At 42.2% G+C, this 20,577-nt stretch overlaps 2 protein-coding genes across 2 annotated transcripts in view; one reads left to right on the top strand and one right to left on the bottom strand.

Moving 5' to 3' along the window:
- The window catches only part of LOC118324079 (putative helicase mov-10-B.1), a 15,511-nt gene extending 12,333 nt beyond the window's left edge, over window positions 1-3,178 (top strand). Inside the window, exons 18-23 of the mRNA XM_035656217.1 lie at window positions 528-719; window positions 821-892; window positions 1,018-1,143; window positions 1,221-1,309; window positions 1,419-1,531; window positions 1,637-3,178. Coding sequence (XP_035512110.1) covers window positions 528-719; window positions 821-892; window positions 1,018-1,143; window positions 1,221-1,309; window positions 1,419-1,531; window positions 1,637-1,698 — 654 coding nt within the window. The 3' untranslated portion in view covers window positions 1,699-3,178. The remainder of the gene's footprint in view (window positions 1-527; window positions 720-820; window positions 893-1,017; window positions 1,144-1,220; window positions 1,310-1,418; window positions 1,532-1,636) is intronic.
- Window positions 3,036-19,826, bottom strand: LOC118324109 (rho-related GTP-binding protein RhoA-D-like). Its single transcript, XM_035656257.1, has 5 exons — window positions 19,692-19,826; window positions 8,130-8,285; window positions 6,197-6,317; window positions 4,778-4,908; window positions 3,036-4,662 (listed from the first exon to the last, which is right to left on the bottom strand). The coding sequence occupies exons 2-5, from the start codon at window positions 8,283-8,285 to the stop codon at window positions 4,489-4,491; spliced, it is 582 nt and encodes a 193-aa protein (XP_035512150.1). The 5' UTR covers window positions 19,692-19,826; the 3' UTR covers window positions 3,036-4,488.
- Between the last annotated feature and the right edge of the window lie 751 nt (window positions 19,827-20,577).

Raw genomic sequence — 20,577 nt, 5'->3', positions numbered from 1 at the left:
ATGCCAAACATCTGCTGGTTCCAGTATCTCCAAAGTGAGGATTTTTCATCCTCCGTCATTGTAAATTCAAATCAATAATGAACATAATTGTTCTATTACTAATACTAATACTCACTTTCAGGTTCTCCTTTATACAGGGCATCTTCATTGAAGGAGAATATATTTAACATCTTGATTATTTTTAATGATTTTACTGATTAATATATTTTAAAAAACATAAATACAAAATTATTATATATAACTACTGTGTTCATTGTGAATGACACAGAAAAGACGATTGATTTCCATTTCATCATTGAACTTGTGCTTCAACTTCACATTATTAACAAAAAAACAACCCTGTAACACACTTTTGCAGCACTTTTTACACTGTTTAACAGTTGCGAACTGTGGTAAATGTTTATTCCACCGCACAGGAGCACAGTCTTCAAAATAAGTTCCGTAAAAGAATATTTAATAAACCCACAGCATTTTCTTTAATAATGTTTACATTGTGAAATTTAAAATATATGTCACGTACCTTTCAGGACTTCCCGGTGATCTTCCATGGCGTGACTGGTATTGATGAGCGTGAGGCCAGCAGTCCTTCATTCTTTAACGTAGCAGAGATAGAGGTGCTGATGGACTACGTGAAGAAACTGCTGCAGACACAAGGCAGGAAGGGCCTGGCTACCATCTCACCCAGAGATATAGGAATCATCGCCCCCTACAGGAAACAGGTTAGAATTTATTCAATTCAACACACACAGAATACCACAGTTTGTTGTTGTCTCAGAGTACAAAACAAGACAAATAACATCATTTTCTTTGTGTCACACAGGTGCAGAAAATCCGTAAGGCTCTGGAAAAAGTTGGGAAAGACCTTAAATTTAAGGACTTGGACAAGCTCAAGGTAATTAAATATTTCACACTTAAGTAACTTAGAAACACACAGCATAAGCAGTGTCTTAAGTGTATATGTGTGTGTGGTGGTTGTGTGTGTTGTGTGTGTCTGTGGTGTGTGTCTGTGTGTGTCAGGTTGGTTCGGTGGAGGAGTTCCAAGGTCAGGAGAGGAGAGTGATCATGGTGTCTACAGTTCGGAGCAGCCCCAATTACGTAGAGATAGACAAACAGTTCAACCTCGGCTTTGTCAAGAATGAGAAGGCACAGAACAGAAACACATGCAGGTACACTATATGTACACACAAATCATTATTCTGACACACTCTTCTTTTATCCAGAGATTCAACGTGGCTGTGACTCGAGCTAAAGCCCTGCTGATTGTGGTGGGAAACCCCAGGGTGCTGAACACAGATACTACCTGGGCCCGGTACGTGTCACATGGCTACTTCTGGTCTCTGCTGTCAGCGTACATACATGAACGTTTACGTTAGCATTGAATCGTTAATGTTTTTCTCTGCATCCCTGCTTGTCTGCAGCTTCATCCAGTACTGTCAAAATGAAGGAGGCTACACCGGCTTTACTCCAGCAGAGGAAGAGGAGGACATTGTGGAGAGACTCTCTGTTCTCTACCTCAGCATCGAGGCTACAGGTAACCGACACATATTGTCATTTTCATTCGTATCCCCCCTCAAATTAACATTTCAAATTGATGCTTAAATTGTCCACCTTGCTTGTTTTCTGTGACTCGTTTCAGTGGAGACCGCCGAGAGTGTTGTTCAGCAGCATCTGGACCCCGAGTGGAGGAACGACCTGTGAGGGAAAGGAAACTTCCATCCCTTGAAGGGATTCATTTTGCTTTCAGACTGGAATACTTCTTCACCAGATGCTTTAAAACAAAATATTCATAACAAGATTTTTTACATTTGTACTTAATGGCTGCCATTTACAAGACAAGAATAACAAACACAATATGTCTTTAATGTCAGCTATATGAACTTTACCAAAGACCACGAAGGACAGGGAGCTGATTCATGTTCAGAGCAGTTTGTCTTCGGCTACCTCAGTGGATAGCATTAAAACCTCTTTTAAATATTCCTTTTACACAGTTAAAACCACAGCTAATCATGAGACCTGAATCTTCAATTTTAAGTTCATTTATATTATTTAAAATTAATTTTACCAACCAAAACTTTCAGTCTCAGGTTTGTTATTTAATTAACAGTTTTAGACTTTCAACCGACTGCGGCAGGGTCCATGCATGTATGAAGTGTCCAATCTATTTTTAAATCACTGTGATTCAATACAGATATATTTTTATTGATATTAACCAAATAAAAAAATGTCTATGGTCTATTTTGAACTATTTGCTATTTTAAACTATAAAGTAAATGTTCAAATTACAAATTTCATCCAAACCAGAGCTGGAAATTGTATCATTTGGGATTTTTATTTTTTTTCAAATGGCAATTTGTAGTTTGTTTTTCATGCCATATTGAAATCAACGTAATCTAACTGCTGCCTGAAACACTGGGGAAAATACAAATCCAAGACACAATGGTATACTTTGGAAATGACAGTAATTACATGTGATTTGTATAAATTAATTTAATATTGGTCCTTTTGCTAATGGAGATGTTACTGCTCGTCAGAATTTGAATGTAAATGCATTTCTAAAGAAAAACTACAAGCATTCACACGACTTTGTTTCACTTTTTCAAAATAAAAAGCATGAGCAAAATCAAACCAATTAAGATTACATAGTATTTCAAAAATACTTTATTAATGTGTTTGTCTCATCCAGACAGTCAACACATCCCACTCCTGTTTGTAAAGCGTCATCACAATCAACATTTTCTCTTGAACTACGGTGTTTTGACATTACAGACATAGAGGCACTGTTCAAGAATTAGCCCGAGCCCGTAACATTCTGATCTCTGGATCTGAATGTACTGAATAAAGGAAAGATCACCACAGTTGTAGCTTATAATGGTGGTAGGATCAATGTGGGGACCATTAAATACACTGATGGTGTGTTCAGGGCTCTTTTATGACAGGACCTGTTAATGTAATCTGCATATCTTTACTCCAGTCATGAAACCGAAGCGCTCGCTGACTGTATCAGAGGGCTGCCTGTAAGACGATGAGGTGGTTTGATGAGAATACACGTCTGGAAAAAAGTGTAAATTGTGGTTGCAAAGTTGGCTTTCCATTCCAATTTTGTTGCAGATTTTTTATTAATTTCCTGAGAACAGCACCTTTATGACACATGAATGTAAAGACATTTTTTTTACCGTTACCCAAACACCCCCTTATTCCCAAGCATACACACCCTCATTCCCAGGCATACACACCCTCTGTTAATCAGTTGGCCCCATTTCAACGACCTTTAAGGGCTACTAAAGGGAAAACTTTTGATCATTTTTCCAATCACATTTTAAGGAATATTTTGAGTGGTGTCAAATAAAGTCCTGGTAGACACAAACGAAACCCCGATTTAAAATAGTCAAGAGAGCTACTGATCTGGTGAGTCAAACTGAGGAGATGGCACACTGATAATGTCTGATCCGTCAGTCAAGTTGTCAGTTGAAGATTTTATTACGTTTATAAACAGAATGGGCCTATATTCTGTCTGAATATCAATATATATATATTATCCAACCTGTAGATTACAGTGTGCACTTTTCCTCAGAAAATCCAGTACACGGTGATGTCTAATAACTATATACTGGATCTGAATCAACAGTACGGAGTTCAAACAGGAGGCTTGTTTGGGGGAAGGCATTGGTGACGTCTTGGTAGAGGCAAGTTTGTCAGTGCCAGTGTGAGCATGACTGAGTGTATTGTGTCCGTTACAATAGACCACTGTCTCCAGTGCCAGTTCAAGCTATCGCTGTGGAAGAGAGAGAGAAAAGGTGCAGTCCAAAACCTCTCCACACAAATAACCACTGCTGCTTCAGTTTATGTAGGTTTCAGTGTATTAATGCAGTGACCACACTCTAAATTTAGTCCTTTATGTCAGAAGAGAAAGATGGGGGGGAAAACAGAGCTCTGCTGACTCAGCACTTGGTGAAATAGGACTTTAAGGGTGTAAAATGAAAAGTGGTGTGACAAATAGATTGTGACTGAAGGAGACGCGGGTTCAAGAGAAGCAGAGGTTCCATACTAATGAAAAGGAAATCTCAAACCGTTGAAGCAACACAGTCAGTGGGCATGTGAGCTACAAGACCCTTCTCTGTAAACAATCATAACACAGACGCATGATATATTTGTAAAGTATATGCACATATAAATACAAACATACATTCATAGAAGAGGAAGGGGCAGGTCCTTCACACAAACAGGCTGGTGGAGGAAAACAAAACAGCAAACAAACAGGAACAAAGCTGACAGTGTGCGAGTAGCAGAGGGTTTTTTTGTTTTTTTAAATGGATTTGTTTTGCTTTTAAACAGGTGTGTCAGTCTTTCATATTCTCCTGTGGCAAATCTGCATCTGTGAAGTAAGTATAGTCCACGGAAGCCATTGATTTAAGGTTTCTCTAAGTTTGCGCTGTGTGTAAAGGGGGGAGTCCTCCTTCAGCTGCTGATTGGCCAACAAACTCCGTCCCCTCACAGTAGCTGGCAGCCGCCCCTCTTCTTACGCTTGCGGACCTGCAGCGCTGCTCTGGTTGCCATCTCAAACACCTCCCGCACGCCGTCCTTGGTCTTGGCAGAGCACTCCAGGTAGCCAAAGGCACTGATGCGGTTGGCCATGTCTCTGCCCTCCTCAGACTTAACCGGCTCCTGGAGGTTTAATGTACAGACGGTGGGTTAAAATGACGCTGTGGGTATAGACCTTCAACAGTGAGGTTGATTCATTTTAAGATCGTTTGTTGCCGGTAACACGACACACACGCACCTGTTTCATCTTGGCCAGCTCCCTGCGAGTGTGTTCATCATTCCTGAGGTCCTTCTTGTTACCCACGAGAATGATCGGGACGTTGGGACAAAAGTGTTTCACTTCAGGCGTCCATTTCTCGGGAATGTTCTCTACAAGAAGGGAAAAAAAGGAATTAGAAAAACAAGTCACTGCACATTAAATTCCAGACTTTTCTCCCTACAAGGACAGTTGGGGGAGGCCTTGTCATTTCCCTTGTGACTCTACAGACATAAACATCAAGAGGTTACTGGCCCCTCCCTAATGGCTGAGTCTGCTAGCCAAAATCTGTGCTGTCTAGAGGGAGATGCCATGCTGCGATAAGAGTGGGCATACCATCTGTGGCAGTGCCCATTTCAAAACACCGTGGGAGAAAACCCCAGGGCTGAAGTCTGAGTAAGCAAGACATTTTCATCTGTTTGGTATTTGAAGGTCAAGAATACTCTGATCCAAGCCTGGAAGTGTGTGCGCTTCCAGAAAATGCTTTCATAATCAGAATCTGACAGCAGCAGCTAGGTCATAGTCTAAATTAAAACCCATAAGAGTCTCTATGAAGGATGCATTGATTAGAGTAAATCTACAGTATGACAGTCTTTGATACTCTAACTTCAGGTTGTTCAACTTCTTATACATTTAAAAAAAGAAAAAAATCCCAATTATTTATTCAAATTGCTGTAGCTGCAAAACAGTCGTGTGGAAGTGAGTTACTAAACCAGAACAGGAAAGCAGACTAACAGCTAACTGCAATAATTTAATCACACTCATGAAGAAACACCATCTGAATAAGCATTATGTTTTCATAAAGTGGATCATTAATTGCATGAAGGCTGCATACGAGCAGCAAACAGGGAATTGTAATGAAAAACACAGGAATTACCAGAAGGGAAAAACCTATAAAGAGGATGAGTTGTGATTTTACTGCACTGACAGATGAGCCCTTTACACTCAGAGGGAACTTCCTATCAGGTGTTATTGGCCTATATTCAGTATCTGTGCATGTGGCACTGATACTGAATATCTGAGTCATTGTACACAGAGCAATGCAGGAGCAATAGCGTGGCAGGCTGTCGACTCTACAAACCGAGGCTCAAAATGACTGCAAACCACAAAGCTGTGGAAGGTGATAGAAACTGTCAGCAGTGTGACAGCCGACAGGCAGGGCGGCGACTGGTGCAAACTGCCAGGGAAGTCGGGTAAACCACCACGCTGGTACAACCTCCTCCCTACTGCCATTTTATAACTGAACTATGAGTCTGGTGTTTCCGCAACCCAGATGACAGAGAAAGACATTACAATGTGATGTAGGCCATAGCATGACACTCATGTAGGCTGATTTAGGAGTTTAGCCTTGTGCTCAACTGTGTTGCTAAGTGTTGCTAAGCGATATGTATCCAGCCTTACCTAAACTGTCAGGGCTATCTATGGAGAAGCACATGAGGATGACGTCTGTGTCGGGGTAGGAGAGAGGCCTCAGTCTGTCATAGTCCTCCTGACCTGCTGTATCCCACAACGCTAACTCCACCTGAAAAAGACCAAGAACAAAAACACGTGACACATTATTCAAATGAGGCAGGATATTCCCACTACTCTGACGGCAGTATGAAGAGGGTGGAGGTGAACAGAGACAAAGAGAATATGGGCATCAAGAACAGAGGCAGAATAACTGGAGAGAGAGAATATTTGAAACTATTCATTCCACTGCAATCAGGCCTAAAAAGCAACTCCTCGGGGATAAAGACGGCTCCCGTAGGCTTTTCTTAGGCTGTTAATCAAACTGTGGACAATCCCAGAGTGCCTGACCTGATCTAGATAAAACAAAAACACCCAGCCCCAAAGAACCATACAGGAATGTCTTCTACACAGTGGCCTAGAAGCATCACTGCTGTGGTCTCTTAGCTTTTACTGTAATATTGACCCATCTTCTCCTGCATGCTGCCGATTTAATCCAACAGTAACATCACCAACATTACAATCACAGCTCAAAAACTGTGCCTGGTGCAGCTGGGAATTGGGTAAAAAACAAAAACAGTCCTAATTGTCCCCCAGAGAGCAACTACACAATATGTTAGCAGTTAATCTGGACTTTTCTGACGTCTCCCCACACTCGTGTCTTGCCAAGTCTTGCTTGTTGGCTGACAAATGATTTACCTTGGCAAAGCTGGCTGGCCACACCGCCTTCTGACTTATAGTTTAGCGTAGAGCATTTTCCATAGTATATGAGACATGGGGGCTGAGCTGCACCACATCTTCTGTCTGGGAAAGTGAGCAACACCACTCCATGACAAACCTGTGTCCATTTCTGCTGCTTTTGGACTATTTTACCACTAGGTGTCTCTTTTACTACATGCTGCCATTTACAGCTCCTTTCATAGTTTTTGTAACCGCAACTAAATATAATAAAAGAATGATAAGTTGGGGTTAGCTGCAAGTTCAACAGTGACAGTGACTTGTTCTATTAGTAATATTTCACTACAAAAAAAAAAAAATAAAATCATTTGGGAGGCTTGGAGTACAGTCAACTTTGTATTATATAGCACAGGAAACAGGAACAGGAAATGGGACATTAGTCATGATGTATGAGGGATGGGGGGTTCCAACACTGATCAGGAAGGTGGCACTGATCCATTTCCTGTTGTTGGCTGGAGGTCTGCTGCTTTATAACAATGAAAAGACCCAAAGACTTGCTTACAATACTCACTTACCCCCACGGGCCTTGATGGCACGTGGTTCTTGACCACCAGGGCCAACGGGGTCACATTTTAACACTACAGCAGCAGTTTCAGTGTGACACAAACCATCATATCTGAGGAATGTTTCTAATTATCAGCAGTGGAAGATAAACTCATATCTGTTCCTCGAGTAAAGGAACTAATACAGCAGTGTAAAAGTACTCCATTTCCAGTCCTGCATTGAAAAGTGCGTAAGTATTATCAGGAAAGTGTACTTATGGTATCACCAGTAAAAGCGGTAGGTGTCCCTTGTGACTGCTACATTATCATATATTACATTATTAGCTTGTTAATATTGATGGAATAATGTGCACGTAGCATATTACTGTACAGCAGATTGAGGTCCAGGTAGTTGTTCTACTGCACATTACAACCAGTTACAAATCTGCTTTCATCTTTTGGACTTTACTCTGACATAGTTGGGCCTCAAACTGATTTAAAGGAATCCATTGGAGAGCTTTAGAGGGGAAATATCTCTTTGGTGGAACGTCTAGCATAAAATACATACAATATACTCCAAAGTACTTTGAGTAAACTAGGCAACTTTGTTACTTTCCACCAAACTAACCAAAACAAATAAAAGTTTAATATAAAATATAATGTACCTGTTTGCCATCCACTTCAATGTCAGCGATGTAGTTCTCAAACACAGTGGGGACGTAGACCTCTGGGAACTGGTCCTTACTGAAGACGATGAGCAGACAGGTCTTCCCACACGCACCATCCCCAACTATCACCAGCTTCTTCCTGATAGCAGCCATCTACAAACAGAATACACGTTGGTTAGTTATATATATATATATTAAGAATTGAGACGCATATGAGCAAACAATCAGTAAACTGGTGAGAAACAGGTCTCTTTGGACGGAGGAGGGAGGTGAAACAATGAAACCAGAAATAGTACGAGTGAGGGCGACGGGGGGAAAAAGAAGAGATGATCGCAGTCTGTTTTAGAGCCGCACCCTCTTCCCTTTCCTGGGCTGCGTCCTGTGTGTGAGGTGGAAAACAGAGTGGGACTGAGGGATCGCCACTGGTCTGGAGAAGCAGTGGGAGGGAAGGGAACAGGAGGAGAGCCACGGTGCTCTGCACACCGCTGCGCATGAATGGCCTTGGACACAATCGCGTTAAAAAACGACCCTGAAGTGTGTCACTTCTCCATCCCTGCGGCCTCGTGATCTACAGCTCTTACTGCTGTTTGTTGACTCCTTCTGTAGGTGTGTGTATGTGCCACAGAAAGATATGGCCCCGCACACCAACACACACGGATCAATAGCCATCTCCCACAAGCCGACAATAATGGAAGGGAAGGCGGTAGGTGATGAGACAATGCAGTGGCAGCCTGCCAGCAGCGTCAGCTTTCACCGATCTGACTACCTGGACCAAAAAGAAGAACCCCTCTACCATCTCACACACAGCAAGTATTCTTTAAAGCAGCTGTAATCAATAGTTTCACATTAACGACGCATCATATGATTACTCGTACGTGTACGGTGTCGCTCCAAGTGACGAAAACCACAGAAATTATTACCCGATTCTGCAGTTGTCCTCACCTCATTTTTCAGATCATTGTTTTGGTTTTATGACCTGTTTTGGTTCACTAACCACTCTAACAGCATCGTCTTCAGCCGCCGCTCACTGTACACTGTGTATCGGCCCAGCGCTTAATAGCAGACAGACACAGTTAGCAGCGAGCTGATGAACATAGTGGAGCACTCAGCAGCTACAGAGACCAAAAACAGAGCGACAAACAGCTAAAAACAGAGTGAATATTGGACACGACTCCAAATGAATAATAATGTTGCTCTGTATCTGCTGGATTTGTAAATAACCAACTGAAGTTCACCGTATCAACTAAAAAGGTTAATATGAGTCAGTGTTGCGTTCATGGCTTGTTATTGCAGGTTTAACGAGCCATTGAGCAAAACGACTTTTCCTGTGGAGTAAAAAAAACCGTACTTGTAAAAACACTTCTTTCATCAGATCAACAAACCTACAGCTATATTTGTAGCTGTAATAGCTCTAAGCGTAATTTTGTGCTATGGGATGGTAAACAGAGTTTTTTTTCTGCACTTCTGTGTCTAAACAGTTTGTTCCCTGGACTGTGGGTGGGCTGGGAAGGTCCTGTTGATGCAGAATATACACAGAAACTGAAGCCAATTTAATTCTTCGAGGCAGCATCGGGGCTCATCTACGCAGAATGAGCAAAACTACTTATTCTGTCCTTTAAGAAAAACCCTGCAGGGTACATTACATCCTCACACAATGAACCCTAAAAATACCCAAGAAGAGGTTTGCGTATGTCGAAGAAAGAAATCTCTGCATCCTCCCTTGGTTCCCTCAGCTTGTATTGCCTCCGTCATTTTCACCTTCACTAACTGCATCAACAGCAACCATTTTCACCAAGAAGAAAAAGACAACTGTTTGGTTTGCTTTTCTCTCCCACACATTAAATCAGGCCAGTGTGTTGTCACTTTGTCTCTGGAGAGAGCCACCTGTTCTCTGTGATAGCAGGCTGCTGCTACTCCATACATCATACTGTCACTGCCAGAGAGAAGACACACACACACACACACACACACACACACACACTTGAGTATTAGCTACTGTGCTGCCCCAGAAAGCTTCAGAAAGTGGGTCTTGTCCTGCAAAATTGTGCTGTGACAGAATAATGCAGCTTATTGACGACGACGGCTCTCCCAGCATGCTGCCTAGTGACAGTGGCAGCACATGGTGCTTAGTGCAGATAATGGCCCCTTCCCTCTGCATTAATGTGTGTGCACACTGTGCCAGCACAAGGACGGGAACAAGGACTCCGAGGACTTCTTCCCCAAACAAGAGCTGATAATAAGTGTGTCCTGCTGCCCTTAAACTGTGGTGTGAAATAATTAACATTGATACAATAGGTGGTCATACAATATTAACACAAAATATAATTTCATTTTAATGAATGGACTGTGTAATATCAAACTAAAGAAATGTTACTTTTTATACATTTAAAAAGTAACATTTTAAAGACCATTTCAGTGATCATTCTTCGTGTACGCCTTCGCTTGGAGAAGACAGATGAGATAAGTGGTCAGCTGAGAGACGTTTAAGGAAGTAAGAAACAGAACAAGACATTTGAAGACGTCGCTTTAGACTGTCCCCTGTTGCAATCAGCACTTTTCCCTATTGCCTGACATCTTATAAATCAAAATCATCGAGGGACGAGGAAGTACGTTTTTTTTAAACTATTAAGACTTTCAATATGAGATTAGAAAAGCAACACAACTGGAAAAAAGCACTGAATTTAGATATAAACATAAGAACAGCTCTACTACTGGCAAGTTGAGTTAAAAAAAGGCGCTGGTGTAAAAGTTTTACTATATATATATATATAAAAAAATGTACCAGACCATAAAGGTAGAAGGGTTAGATATACATTTATTATTAACTCGTGAAACACTTCCTGCAGGTGGCTCACAGTAAAAGTCTGACAAAAACAGAGCAAGACTTTGCTTATACAAATAGGCAGGAAGTCCTCAGTTCACCTCAGCTTCACTTAACAACAGAGGATTTGTTGAATATCTGCAGTGTTTTATGTATTTTAGTAGATTCTGACTGTCATTTCTGTCCTCACTTCATTTCTTTGCTTCCTTTCAGTCATTTTCTGGTAAGACAGAAACAGCAGTGAGGGAGGAGAGAAAATGAGCGACAGGGAAAGACAACTGGAATTCACCCATTTTGTCATTTTATTTTATCGCATTCTTCCTCTTTGAGTTTCTCCCCTCAGGTCACGTCAACTAAGCCTTATTAGCACAACGAGTCCAACACAACCAGTAACTGCTCCTATTTCTCCTCGAGTCACACAGCTCAGGACTCAGTGTGCAAACGTAAAGTTCATTTGAAGTATAATCACAGTGTGTGTGTGTGTGTATATTAATGGAGGTTGTACGATTTTATGTGAATAATATGAACAACAGAACAATACGGCCTTCAAGTTTAACTGCATCTTAAAATGATACTGGAATATTATTAATCTATTACAAAGGCTACACTAAGATTAAAAAAGTAAATGAAATGCACCTAAGAACAACGGCTTACAGCGTGCAGCGATACATTGTTTTGCCATTTGCTTTTGTATTATGACACTCCACTTTGTGTTATACTCAACAATCAATAATTAAGTGTGCCCTGGATTTATGTGGTGGTAAGTAGGCCTCTGATAGTGTTAGGGGAAAATGATTTTAAGAGGGAAAAGCACAAATGTGCTCATAAATAAGTGAAATAAGGATAGCTATCTGTGTGTTGTAGAAATTACTCACAGAAGCAGCAATGAACTGAACAGACAACACACACACACACACACACACACACACACAAATGTGACTGTTTGTTCACACTTTGTGTCTTAGGATGAATGACCCTGTCTTGCACAATGTTTGTCCCTGTGTGGGGGAGCAGAGGACAAAGTTCTCACTCCCAGCACATGTGGCACAGATGCTTGTTCCTCTCTAATTTCTCCCAGGCAGTAGTAACGCATTAGCCAGTGTCGCTCATTAAAAGTGGTAGGGGGAAAAGAAACTGATCGGTGAGCTCCGGTGGGGCAGTAAGATCTAAACTTTCTCTTGTTGAAGTATCAACCAGATTCTAATCACATGGATCAGCAAACTGGAGGTATTTACACTCAGTGACCCATTTGATTGAGAGTAAGTACAAGCCATGAAACTCCTATTATTAAATGTCACGTACCCGTCCAACTCAAGCAAAATAATCAAAGTATTTGTGTGTTTTCACCTCGTACCAAGGCAAAAAGTCAACTCGACAAAATGAGATCAAGGTTAGGAGCCGTAACGTTTAGGTCTGATCTTACTGGCTGCCTTTACAGATGTTAGACTTATCTAAAGACTGAAGACACTGCAGAGTCCAAAAGATGAAACCAACAGACTCATTACGGTGTGGAATTAAGCATGCTGACTATTTAAAGGCCCAGTGCATTTCCAAATGTTGTCTTGGCTTGTTTTCTGGGCGTGCCAGCTGTTGAAAAATGACTGTGCTCCATTAAAACAATGGAGCCGCACAGAGCGAACTATGTGTGGAGAACAGCTGTTTCAACTCATGATATTTGCAGCAGCAAGCAATGCCTCAAAAACTGCCTCGACGTGAGCAGCATTTTGCAGGTGAACCATGCCTTTATACTGATAGCTGCATTTGAACTTCAGTATTTTGTTCCTGCCACCAGCAATCAGAAGCACTTCTCTCTCCACAGGCAGATTACACACAACACTACAGGACACCATTCAAAACCTCCACCACAATGTTACATCTGGTCATAGCCACACAACCCTCATCGCCTGGCTTAGGCCATGTTCAGACCAACTTCCGCCCTGCGAGGCAAAAATACCCCCCCCCCACACACACGTTTGTTTAAATGAGGTTAGTCTGTCATGGCAGCGGGGGTGCCGACGCAGGGCGTTCTTGCATTACTGCAACAGCCTGCTCATACCCGCAAATACGACCACATCACCCCCATTCTTCAGAACCTCCACTGGCTCCCCATAACCTCAAGACCTCAACCCTCGCTCATCCACCCGCAACCTCCGGTCCCAAAGCACAAACCTCCTCCACCAGCCCCGCTCAAGACTCCGCTGCCCCTCACATCTGGAACTCCCTCCCTGAAGCCGATGTACTCTGCGGAAAAGCCCAGTCCTGTGAACTCTTTTAAAGAAGGCTTAAAACTTTTTTGTTCAGGCTGGTGTTCTTAAGTTGTCCTTAGATTTTTCTAATTTCACTCTGCACTTCAATTCCTCTTTTAGCTGTTTTTCTTTATGTATTTTATCACTTGTGTTTTTATTTCGTTCTGGCCTGATCTTAATGCTGTTAGTTGCCGCTTAGCTGTCTTTTTTTTGTTGGTTTCTGTAAGCACTTTGAGATTCTTTTATGAAAAGTGCTTTACAAATAAAATGTATTATTATTATTATTATTATTATTATTATTATTATTAACCTGGTTCAACTTTTGCTGCAACTAAACGTGATGTCACCAGCCATGGCTCTGTTATGTGACCAATTACATACACACAAGCTCACTTGTGACTGAGAAAAAAGTTGCTGCTAACTTTCCAGAGTTTTAAAATCCTGTCTCAGAGCATTATAAACTGCTGTGCATCTGAGAGGCCGAACTCAAGGGTCTGTTATCTTTCTCTCACTTAAAATGGACGGCTGTTTTCAATCTGAAAGTCGGTAGATATTGAGTGGTCCGCTCCGGTGAAAATCTACAGAGAGACCTGAAGGTGTCATTTGTCCTTCCCATCCAGTTTGACAGAGGAGCGTAGAAAACAGGGAGAAACTGCCTGAATCATGGCGTGCAGAGTCAAAACTGCACTCACCACAAGTGGTGTTTTTGTGTCAGGGTCTGGATAAATACATAGATATAGGAGGTTTCAGTTTTCTTAAATTCACCAAACAAGTATTTTCTTCCTCCTACTCAGCCACAGGAAGTATATACAACCTTGGCCGAAGATGTTGCCAGAAGTTACTAAATAAGGACAGAAAAAGGTAGAACGACAAGATAAACTAAGAGGACTGCAATAAATATAAATGCGTCCTCCCTACTTTCCTTTTCCTTGGAAAGTGACACAAGCAGCTCTGCCCGGACACTGGAGAGCACCCACCTCCTGTCAAATGTCAAGCTGTACACTTACAGGTGACGTATGAAAACATTTGAGTTGTTGCAGACAAACATTAACTGAGTGCGTTAGCAGTTATTGACACACTAATTGATTAAAGCAGCAAAATGCATTCCACATAATGATTAATAACGGGTCACTGAATGCTCTCTCACACACACACACAACTCTGTGAAAAAATGTGGGAGGACGTAAGCAATGAGGAATGTCTCACCCACTTTCAACACCCCTCACCCTTTTCTTCTGAACACACAACAACCCTCCCCCACCAGTGTCTCACTCACTTTTCCCTGGTTGAAATGTTAACAGGATAAAACATGAAGCCTGCCGCTCCCTAAACCACACAGATACGAGACAGTGCTGTGTCTGTGAACACTGATGTTTAAAGCTTGTGCTCACATTTAGCGTTTTGGCTTACTGTTCCCAAATACCCAGAAGGAGTTGCTGTTCTGTTGGTGTAGTACATTTCATATCAATTCTTGCTTCACAATACAATACATAAGCAGGTTATATTTTTGTAGATGTGAGGCAGAACTGCTGCAAATTTCTGTGTAATAATGTAAGTTTCAGTGTTTTGGTCACGCTGCAGAAGGAGAAGCAGCTGTCATGACAGATGTTTTGAAGCAGAAATTACCCCAAAAAAACAACACAAATCACTGATTTCAGCTTCTGAAATGGGAAATATTCTTCTGGTCTTCTAATATTAGACTGGAATATTTCAGATTTGAGACCCTGGTTCCTTACCTAAAAACCCCCCCATACCAAGCAAAAATTAAATACTTTGATATACAATGAAACCACCAGAGTCTTGAACTTTCTTTCATTTTCAGACTTGAAGTCTTCAGTCGTAACTAACGCTGCCTCATCAGACCAGTAGTCCGAGACCTGTGAACAGATTTAGTGTTATGAGTTCCTCTTTAAATGAAATCATTGGGGGTAAAACGAGCTATACTCAGACTGCTTTATTAATGTTAAAGTCTCATATGGGATTCACAGACAATACACTCACTGTTCCACGGTCATAGACGACCACTTCCACGCGCTCTGGCTCGGCACGCCAGTTGGGCGGTTTTCCTCGGAGGTCATGGGAAAGATGTCCTAGTTCCTAAAACCTTAGCACGCTCCCTCTGCCCCTCCACTTCTCTCCTCACTCACATCTCAACAGCAGTAACTGAGGCCAAGAAAACCATACTGCTTCAACTGGAGAGACGGACCTAACAGTCAATAAACCACTGGCTCGATTTGTTAACAGACCATGGAAACCCAGAAAAGCTCTCAGCAACTCATACGGACTGATCTCATTCCTTAACACCGGCTCTACTTTCCTCCGCCTCATCCACAACTCATTCCTCTGTACACCTCACTCACTCGGATCCTCCCAAACTAGGACCAAACAGGACAACCTGCATGCTAGGTGTGCACTGTGGAGCTGTACAATGTAAGGAAAAACAAATATATAGAGTTAAAACAAACACACACTGCAGTGAACTCTTATTAAAACCTGATGGGGATGTTCCTAGAAAACTCTGCCGCATTTTTTTTTTCTTTCTTTGAAAACATAATCTTTGGCCTGAGCTCGGATTACAGGAATTCTTTTAGAGGAGCTCAACATTTTCAGGTTGAATCACACTTGAGACAAGAAGTGGCTGCTCAGGATTCAGGCCAGGGAAGCGGCTAAAGTCAGAGAACCTAGCTGGAGCCCAAAATAGGACAGAGCCATTGAGACTCCCCCAGCCCAATTTATCACAGCGCTCAGCTCAGAGCAGAGGACGAAAGGGAGGAACATCTCACAGAATTATCCTTTCATCCACAAAAGTCGGATGGATAGAGGAAAAGTGAGGGAGAAGAAGTGTGGTGGATAAAACTAGAACATGAGTGTGTTGTAGTCTTTGATTAATACTACATGAGTTGGAAATAATAATAAAAATGGATGAATTAGTCATGGAGTGGATTGGGAACGCCGCTAATCCGGATCCTTGTGATTTCCAAGTGTTTTGCGCAGGCTGCTGTCACATTTACGGACACACACCGCCTCAACTGGACCCCGTTTCTTACTCGCTTGCTCCCTCCCTCCCTCCGTCCTCGTCTCATCCCTTCACTTCTTCCCCTCTCTCCCTCTTCCTGTGTTGCAGTGTGATGTCACCATCGGGGAACTAATGTGCCGTATCCTTAGGGCGCTGCATTCCTCCTTTCCGACTCACACAGCACAAATCAAAGCCAGAGCTGACACACATGTACGCAGCTCGGATGGAGTCGCCGCCTCAGCAACGCCCCGACCGTTTCTCTCATCAGCTGTGTGGAGTGTTGTCGTCGCTCCGCGGCATTTGAACACATCTTTTCAAATTCATAATCTATAGTTATCAGGTAACCGTTCAGGGTTTGCAAGTAACCAAAGGCTAAAATAACTGTAACTCAGGTTTCAGTGAAAGTCTTGTCTCCACCCTCTACCTACAACCTGGAGATGAGATGAGCAGCCTCATATATGAAATGTTCATTAAGTGCATTGGATGCATTAACAGCTGTAACCCGTTTGCTCCAACTACTGAAGGTCCTGATTCAGAACAGCTGAGTGGATCAGATATAAATGTTATGATATGAATAAAAGTTTAACCGAGGAGGAGAGATTTAAAAAAAATAAAATAAAAAGGTTTCATGAGAGCTTTTTAGCATCTGAGCTTAACCAGTGCGTGTGTTTTGCCAACCGGGAGCAGGATCTGAAATAGAAACCGGCTATCAGAACTCATCCTCCAGGGCTCTGCTGCTAATGTAACTCAGGAGAAAAATGTTTAGCTTTCCAAAATTGTCCTTTTAGGGACTTCCTGAAAGTGCAAGCACCGTGATCCAAACAGGAAGCTCTCCCAGATATGAACTGTTTTGCACAGAAGCTTTTCTATCTCGCTGGCTGTCTGTGCGTGACACAGCCCACAGACACGTCTGTCGGTCACCGTCAGACGGCTAGGGAACAGAATCGGTTAAGAGCCCCGATCTCACCACTTTCCTGCGGTCTCTGTGAAAAAGAAACTGCAGTCGGATTAGCTTTCACTGTGACACTGGCCTCTCTGGAAACCACAGTTGGTGGAAACTTGTCCGGACTAATCTAAGACAGGATGCCGCAGAGCATTGTGTTTGAACACCTCAGCCGATAAGTACCACACACTCAGCCGAGTCAAACAATACAGAGAGTGTCAGCTGGAATGGGAAAAACTGCCACCTGAGCAATCCTCCTCTGTCCACGCACCGCTTCCTAAAATCTCTGCCTGGAAGAACTGCTATAAGCGTACTTCACCATCCCTGAAGCTCTGGCCGGCACGTACAATAGGCAAAAAAGTAAAAGGCTCATTGTAGGTCGGTGGCACCGAAAATGAGGCGCAGCAGCAGGGTGAAACGGCCTCTGGCAATCCTGGCATGCGCTGTGTGGAGCTTTTGATCCATAATGGTTTTCCATGAACGCTTTCATTCTGACCTATCCGGCGGTCTTCAGAGATGACCTCAATACGGCAACAACAAAGGAACCAGAGCTCACCGTGCCAGAGGTGGAAGACGCGTTTTCATAATGTCCGTTCTGTCAATATGAGACACCACGTCTTCTTATTTCAATTTGAAATGAAGTGCACTCGTCTGGTGGCCCAGTTTAAACCACTATAAAAACACAGCAGTGTGGTGTTGTTATTCTATTAGAGGAGTGAACTGACCTATTGTTTAGAGCTGAAACGACTAATTGCTTAATCGATATGTAACTGTTTTGTTAATCTGTTAATGGTTTATGTCAACAACAAAAAAAACCCTCACTCTCTGGTTCCAGCATCCACAATGTGAGATTTTCTGCTTGTATTTGTTTTCTGTCACTGTAAAATGGAAATATTTGGGTTGCAGACTGTTGGTCTGATAAAACAAAACATATGAAGACGTCATGTTGGGCTCTGAGGAACCGAGATGGGCAGTATGGGTAAGTATGGGCAGTAATAGTTTTCAGATCGGCAATGATAAGCCCTTCTATTGTTGGTGTAAACAGACTGATCATCGTATTTACACTGCAATCTTCCTGCATATTTTATGGTGTTTAACTAGTCCTACAACAGTACAGACAAAGGTCTATCAATATTTGATTCTTGTTTATGGAAAACCTCGCAAAACATTTGATGAGTCAATGTTTCGATTGGAGAAATTCAACTTCGTCGTTTCTCTAATTCGATTTCGGCAAAGATTCCTCTGCGTGCGCCCGTTTCTGCATACAAACACGACCCACCATCTACAGCATGTGTATGTGCAAATGACAAACACAGCCCACTTCACACAGAGCGGCTCGGGATTACATCACTTAACAGACGGTCAAAACCACACTGCGATGACAACAAGACTTCTGCTTTTACGTTAATGTAGTGTAGATTTGGGGATTTCCACAACACTTCCTTCCACTGCATTGGCACTGATTTGCGTTGCACGTCTTGCCACTTCCACTTCTGACCACGACCTGCAAACAGCTTGGTCAGCAGTCAGCTGTTCAAGCTACAATGACATCATACTTTCTCCTGTAGTAGCCTCACAAACACAAAATAAAACCTGCACACACACACACACACACACAGACAGACACACTATGGAAGATGTAGGTAAACACTCTTCTCGTGTTTTAATCATCCTGTGTAGACACACAAATGGGAGTAGTCCAGTTGGTGCATGGCAGAGGAGTTTTTTGCGGGGTTCAGATGGGCTACCGGTGGTTTTTGTTAGGGGGGGGGGGCTGAGACAAGACCAGGGAGCAAGCCTGTGTGAGATACGAGGGTCTGCGCTACAGTAGCCGAGCAGCACAACAAGGGTGTGGTGACTCGGAGAGAGGAATTTCCTCGGGACAGACTGCTGTCTTTAAAAAAAGATATTCAGAACAGGAAACAAAGAGTTGTTTTTAACCTGATAATCAAATGAAAAAGAGGGTAACTTATACGGTAGCCTAAAAGTGTTTAAAGACATTTTTTATTTTTTGCTTTCCAAGGAGTCCCATCCAGAGGAAGAAGAGAAAAAAAACCTATCCGAAACCATTCCCGATTACTGGTCAAACTGGTTTCCAAAAGAGAAAGAGGCGATAAAGTTTTTACAGCGAGTAAAGATCGGCCGTGCCTCCCTCCGCAGCTCAAGTCCTTATAATTAAATTACGTAATGGAGTATATTAGGGGTAGAGACAGGGCTGGGTTCGTGTGCTAGGAATACTGATATGATCCATATCTCCGACAGGATGTGCCTAGAGGTGAACAAACAGGAGTGTCCACAGTTTATGACATTTCTCCTTCGCGTTTCTATCAACCAAACGTCGAAATACTTCATCGATAAGGCTGGAAAAACTTTACTCGGCGAGTAACAGGTTTCAACCAGCCGAGCTCGTTAGCGTCTCTCCTGAGAGCGGTGGTCGTTTTTTCACTTACTTTTTCTTCGTACCTCAAACTCGCTTTAATAAGTCGAGGTGCTTTAAGGTGAAAGTAACAAAAAGGACAATTTGTTCTCTTACCTTTCCCACAGTGTGCTTTCAAATGCCAAAGACCTCCGTGTTCCCCCTCCTGCTGTGGCCCTTCCCTTGAAGCAGCTGTACTCGGAGTGAAGGACCGAGAGGAAGCGGCCAAACTGATACTCACAAGACCCGCCCATAACGCTGCGTTCACTGTCCCCTCGGAAATATAGAAAGGGCCAAAGTCTGAGCAACATTTTAGGAGGATTTATTGGCAGAAATGGAAAATAAGGTGTTTGCATTTGTGTATAATCACTTGAATTGAATTGAATTGTTGTGTTGTGTTTTCCGTGGAAGCTGCTATGTTGAACTGCCATGTTTCATTTTTGTATACTTTCTTTTTTCAAAATGTGAGACTACATTGTGACATGTAACCAAGCTACTTAACAAGAAAAAAGGGTAACAGGACACACAACATCAATACATAAAAATAAAGAAAGAAAAACAAAGCAAAGAGGGGAAGAAAATAACAACTTAAAAAAAACCCACACCCACTAAAGAGGTTACAGGTTACCTTTTTCATTATTATTATTTTTTCTATCAGCATTATTATCATGATCTATTTATTCCTAGGATTTGTTTTCTCCTTCTGGTCGTATTAAATTATGTTTATTTAACCTGGGTAGCTTGTTATTTATCAGAATTCACACTTCCTTAATGGGATCAGAGAGGTCAGTGACAGAACAGGTTAGAGAAATAACTGTGAATAATATGAATTTACCTGGATGGTAAACGCTGTAGGGATTGGAGGGTTTATAAAGGTGTTTATGTGACTCGTTATCTTTATTATTCTTGATATAATGTTAATATTTGAAAACTGCCATGTTACTTCAGTGGCCCAGAACGGACAAACCAAATAGTGGCTCCAGACAGGGACTTTGCATTTTGG

Source organism: Morone saxatilis, unplaced genomic scaffold (assembly GCF_004916995.1).
Source record: "Morone saxatilis isolate NCDOM2014 unplaced genomic scaffold, NCSU_SB_2.0 Contig15, whole genome shotgun sequence".
In the NCBI taxonomy this organism is placed as follows: Eukaryota; Metazoa; Chordata; class Actinopteri; family Moronidae; genus Morone; species Morone saxatilis.
This window is presented reverse-complemented; position numbering and strand designations above follow the sequence as displayed.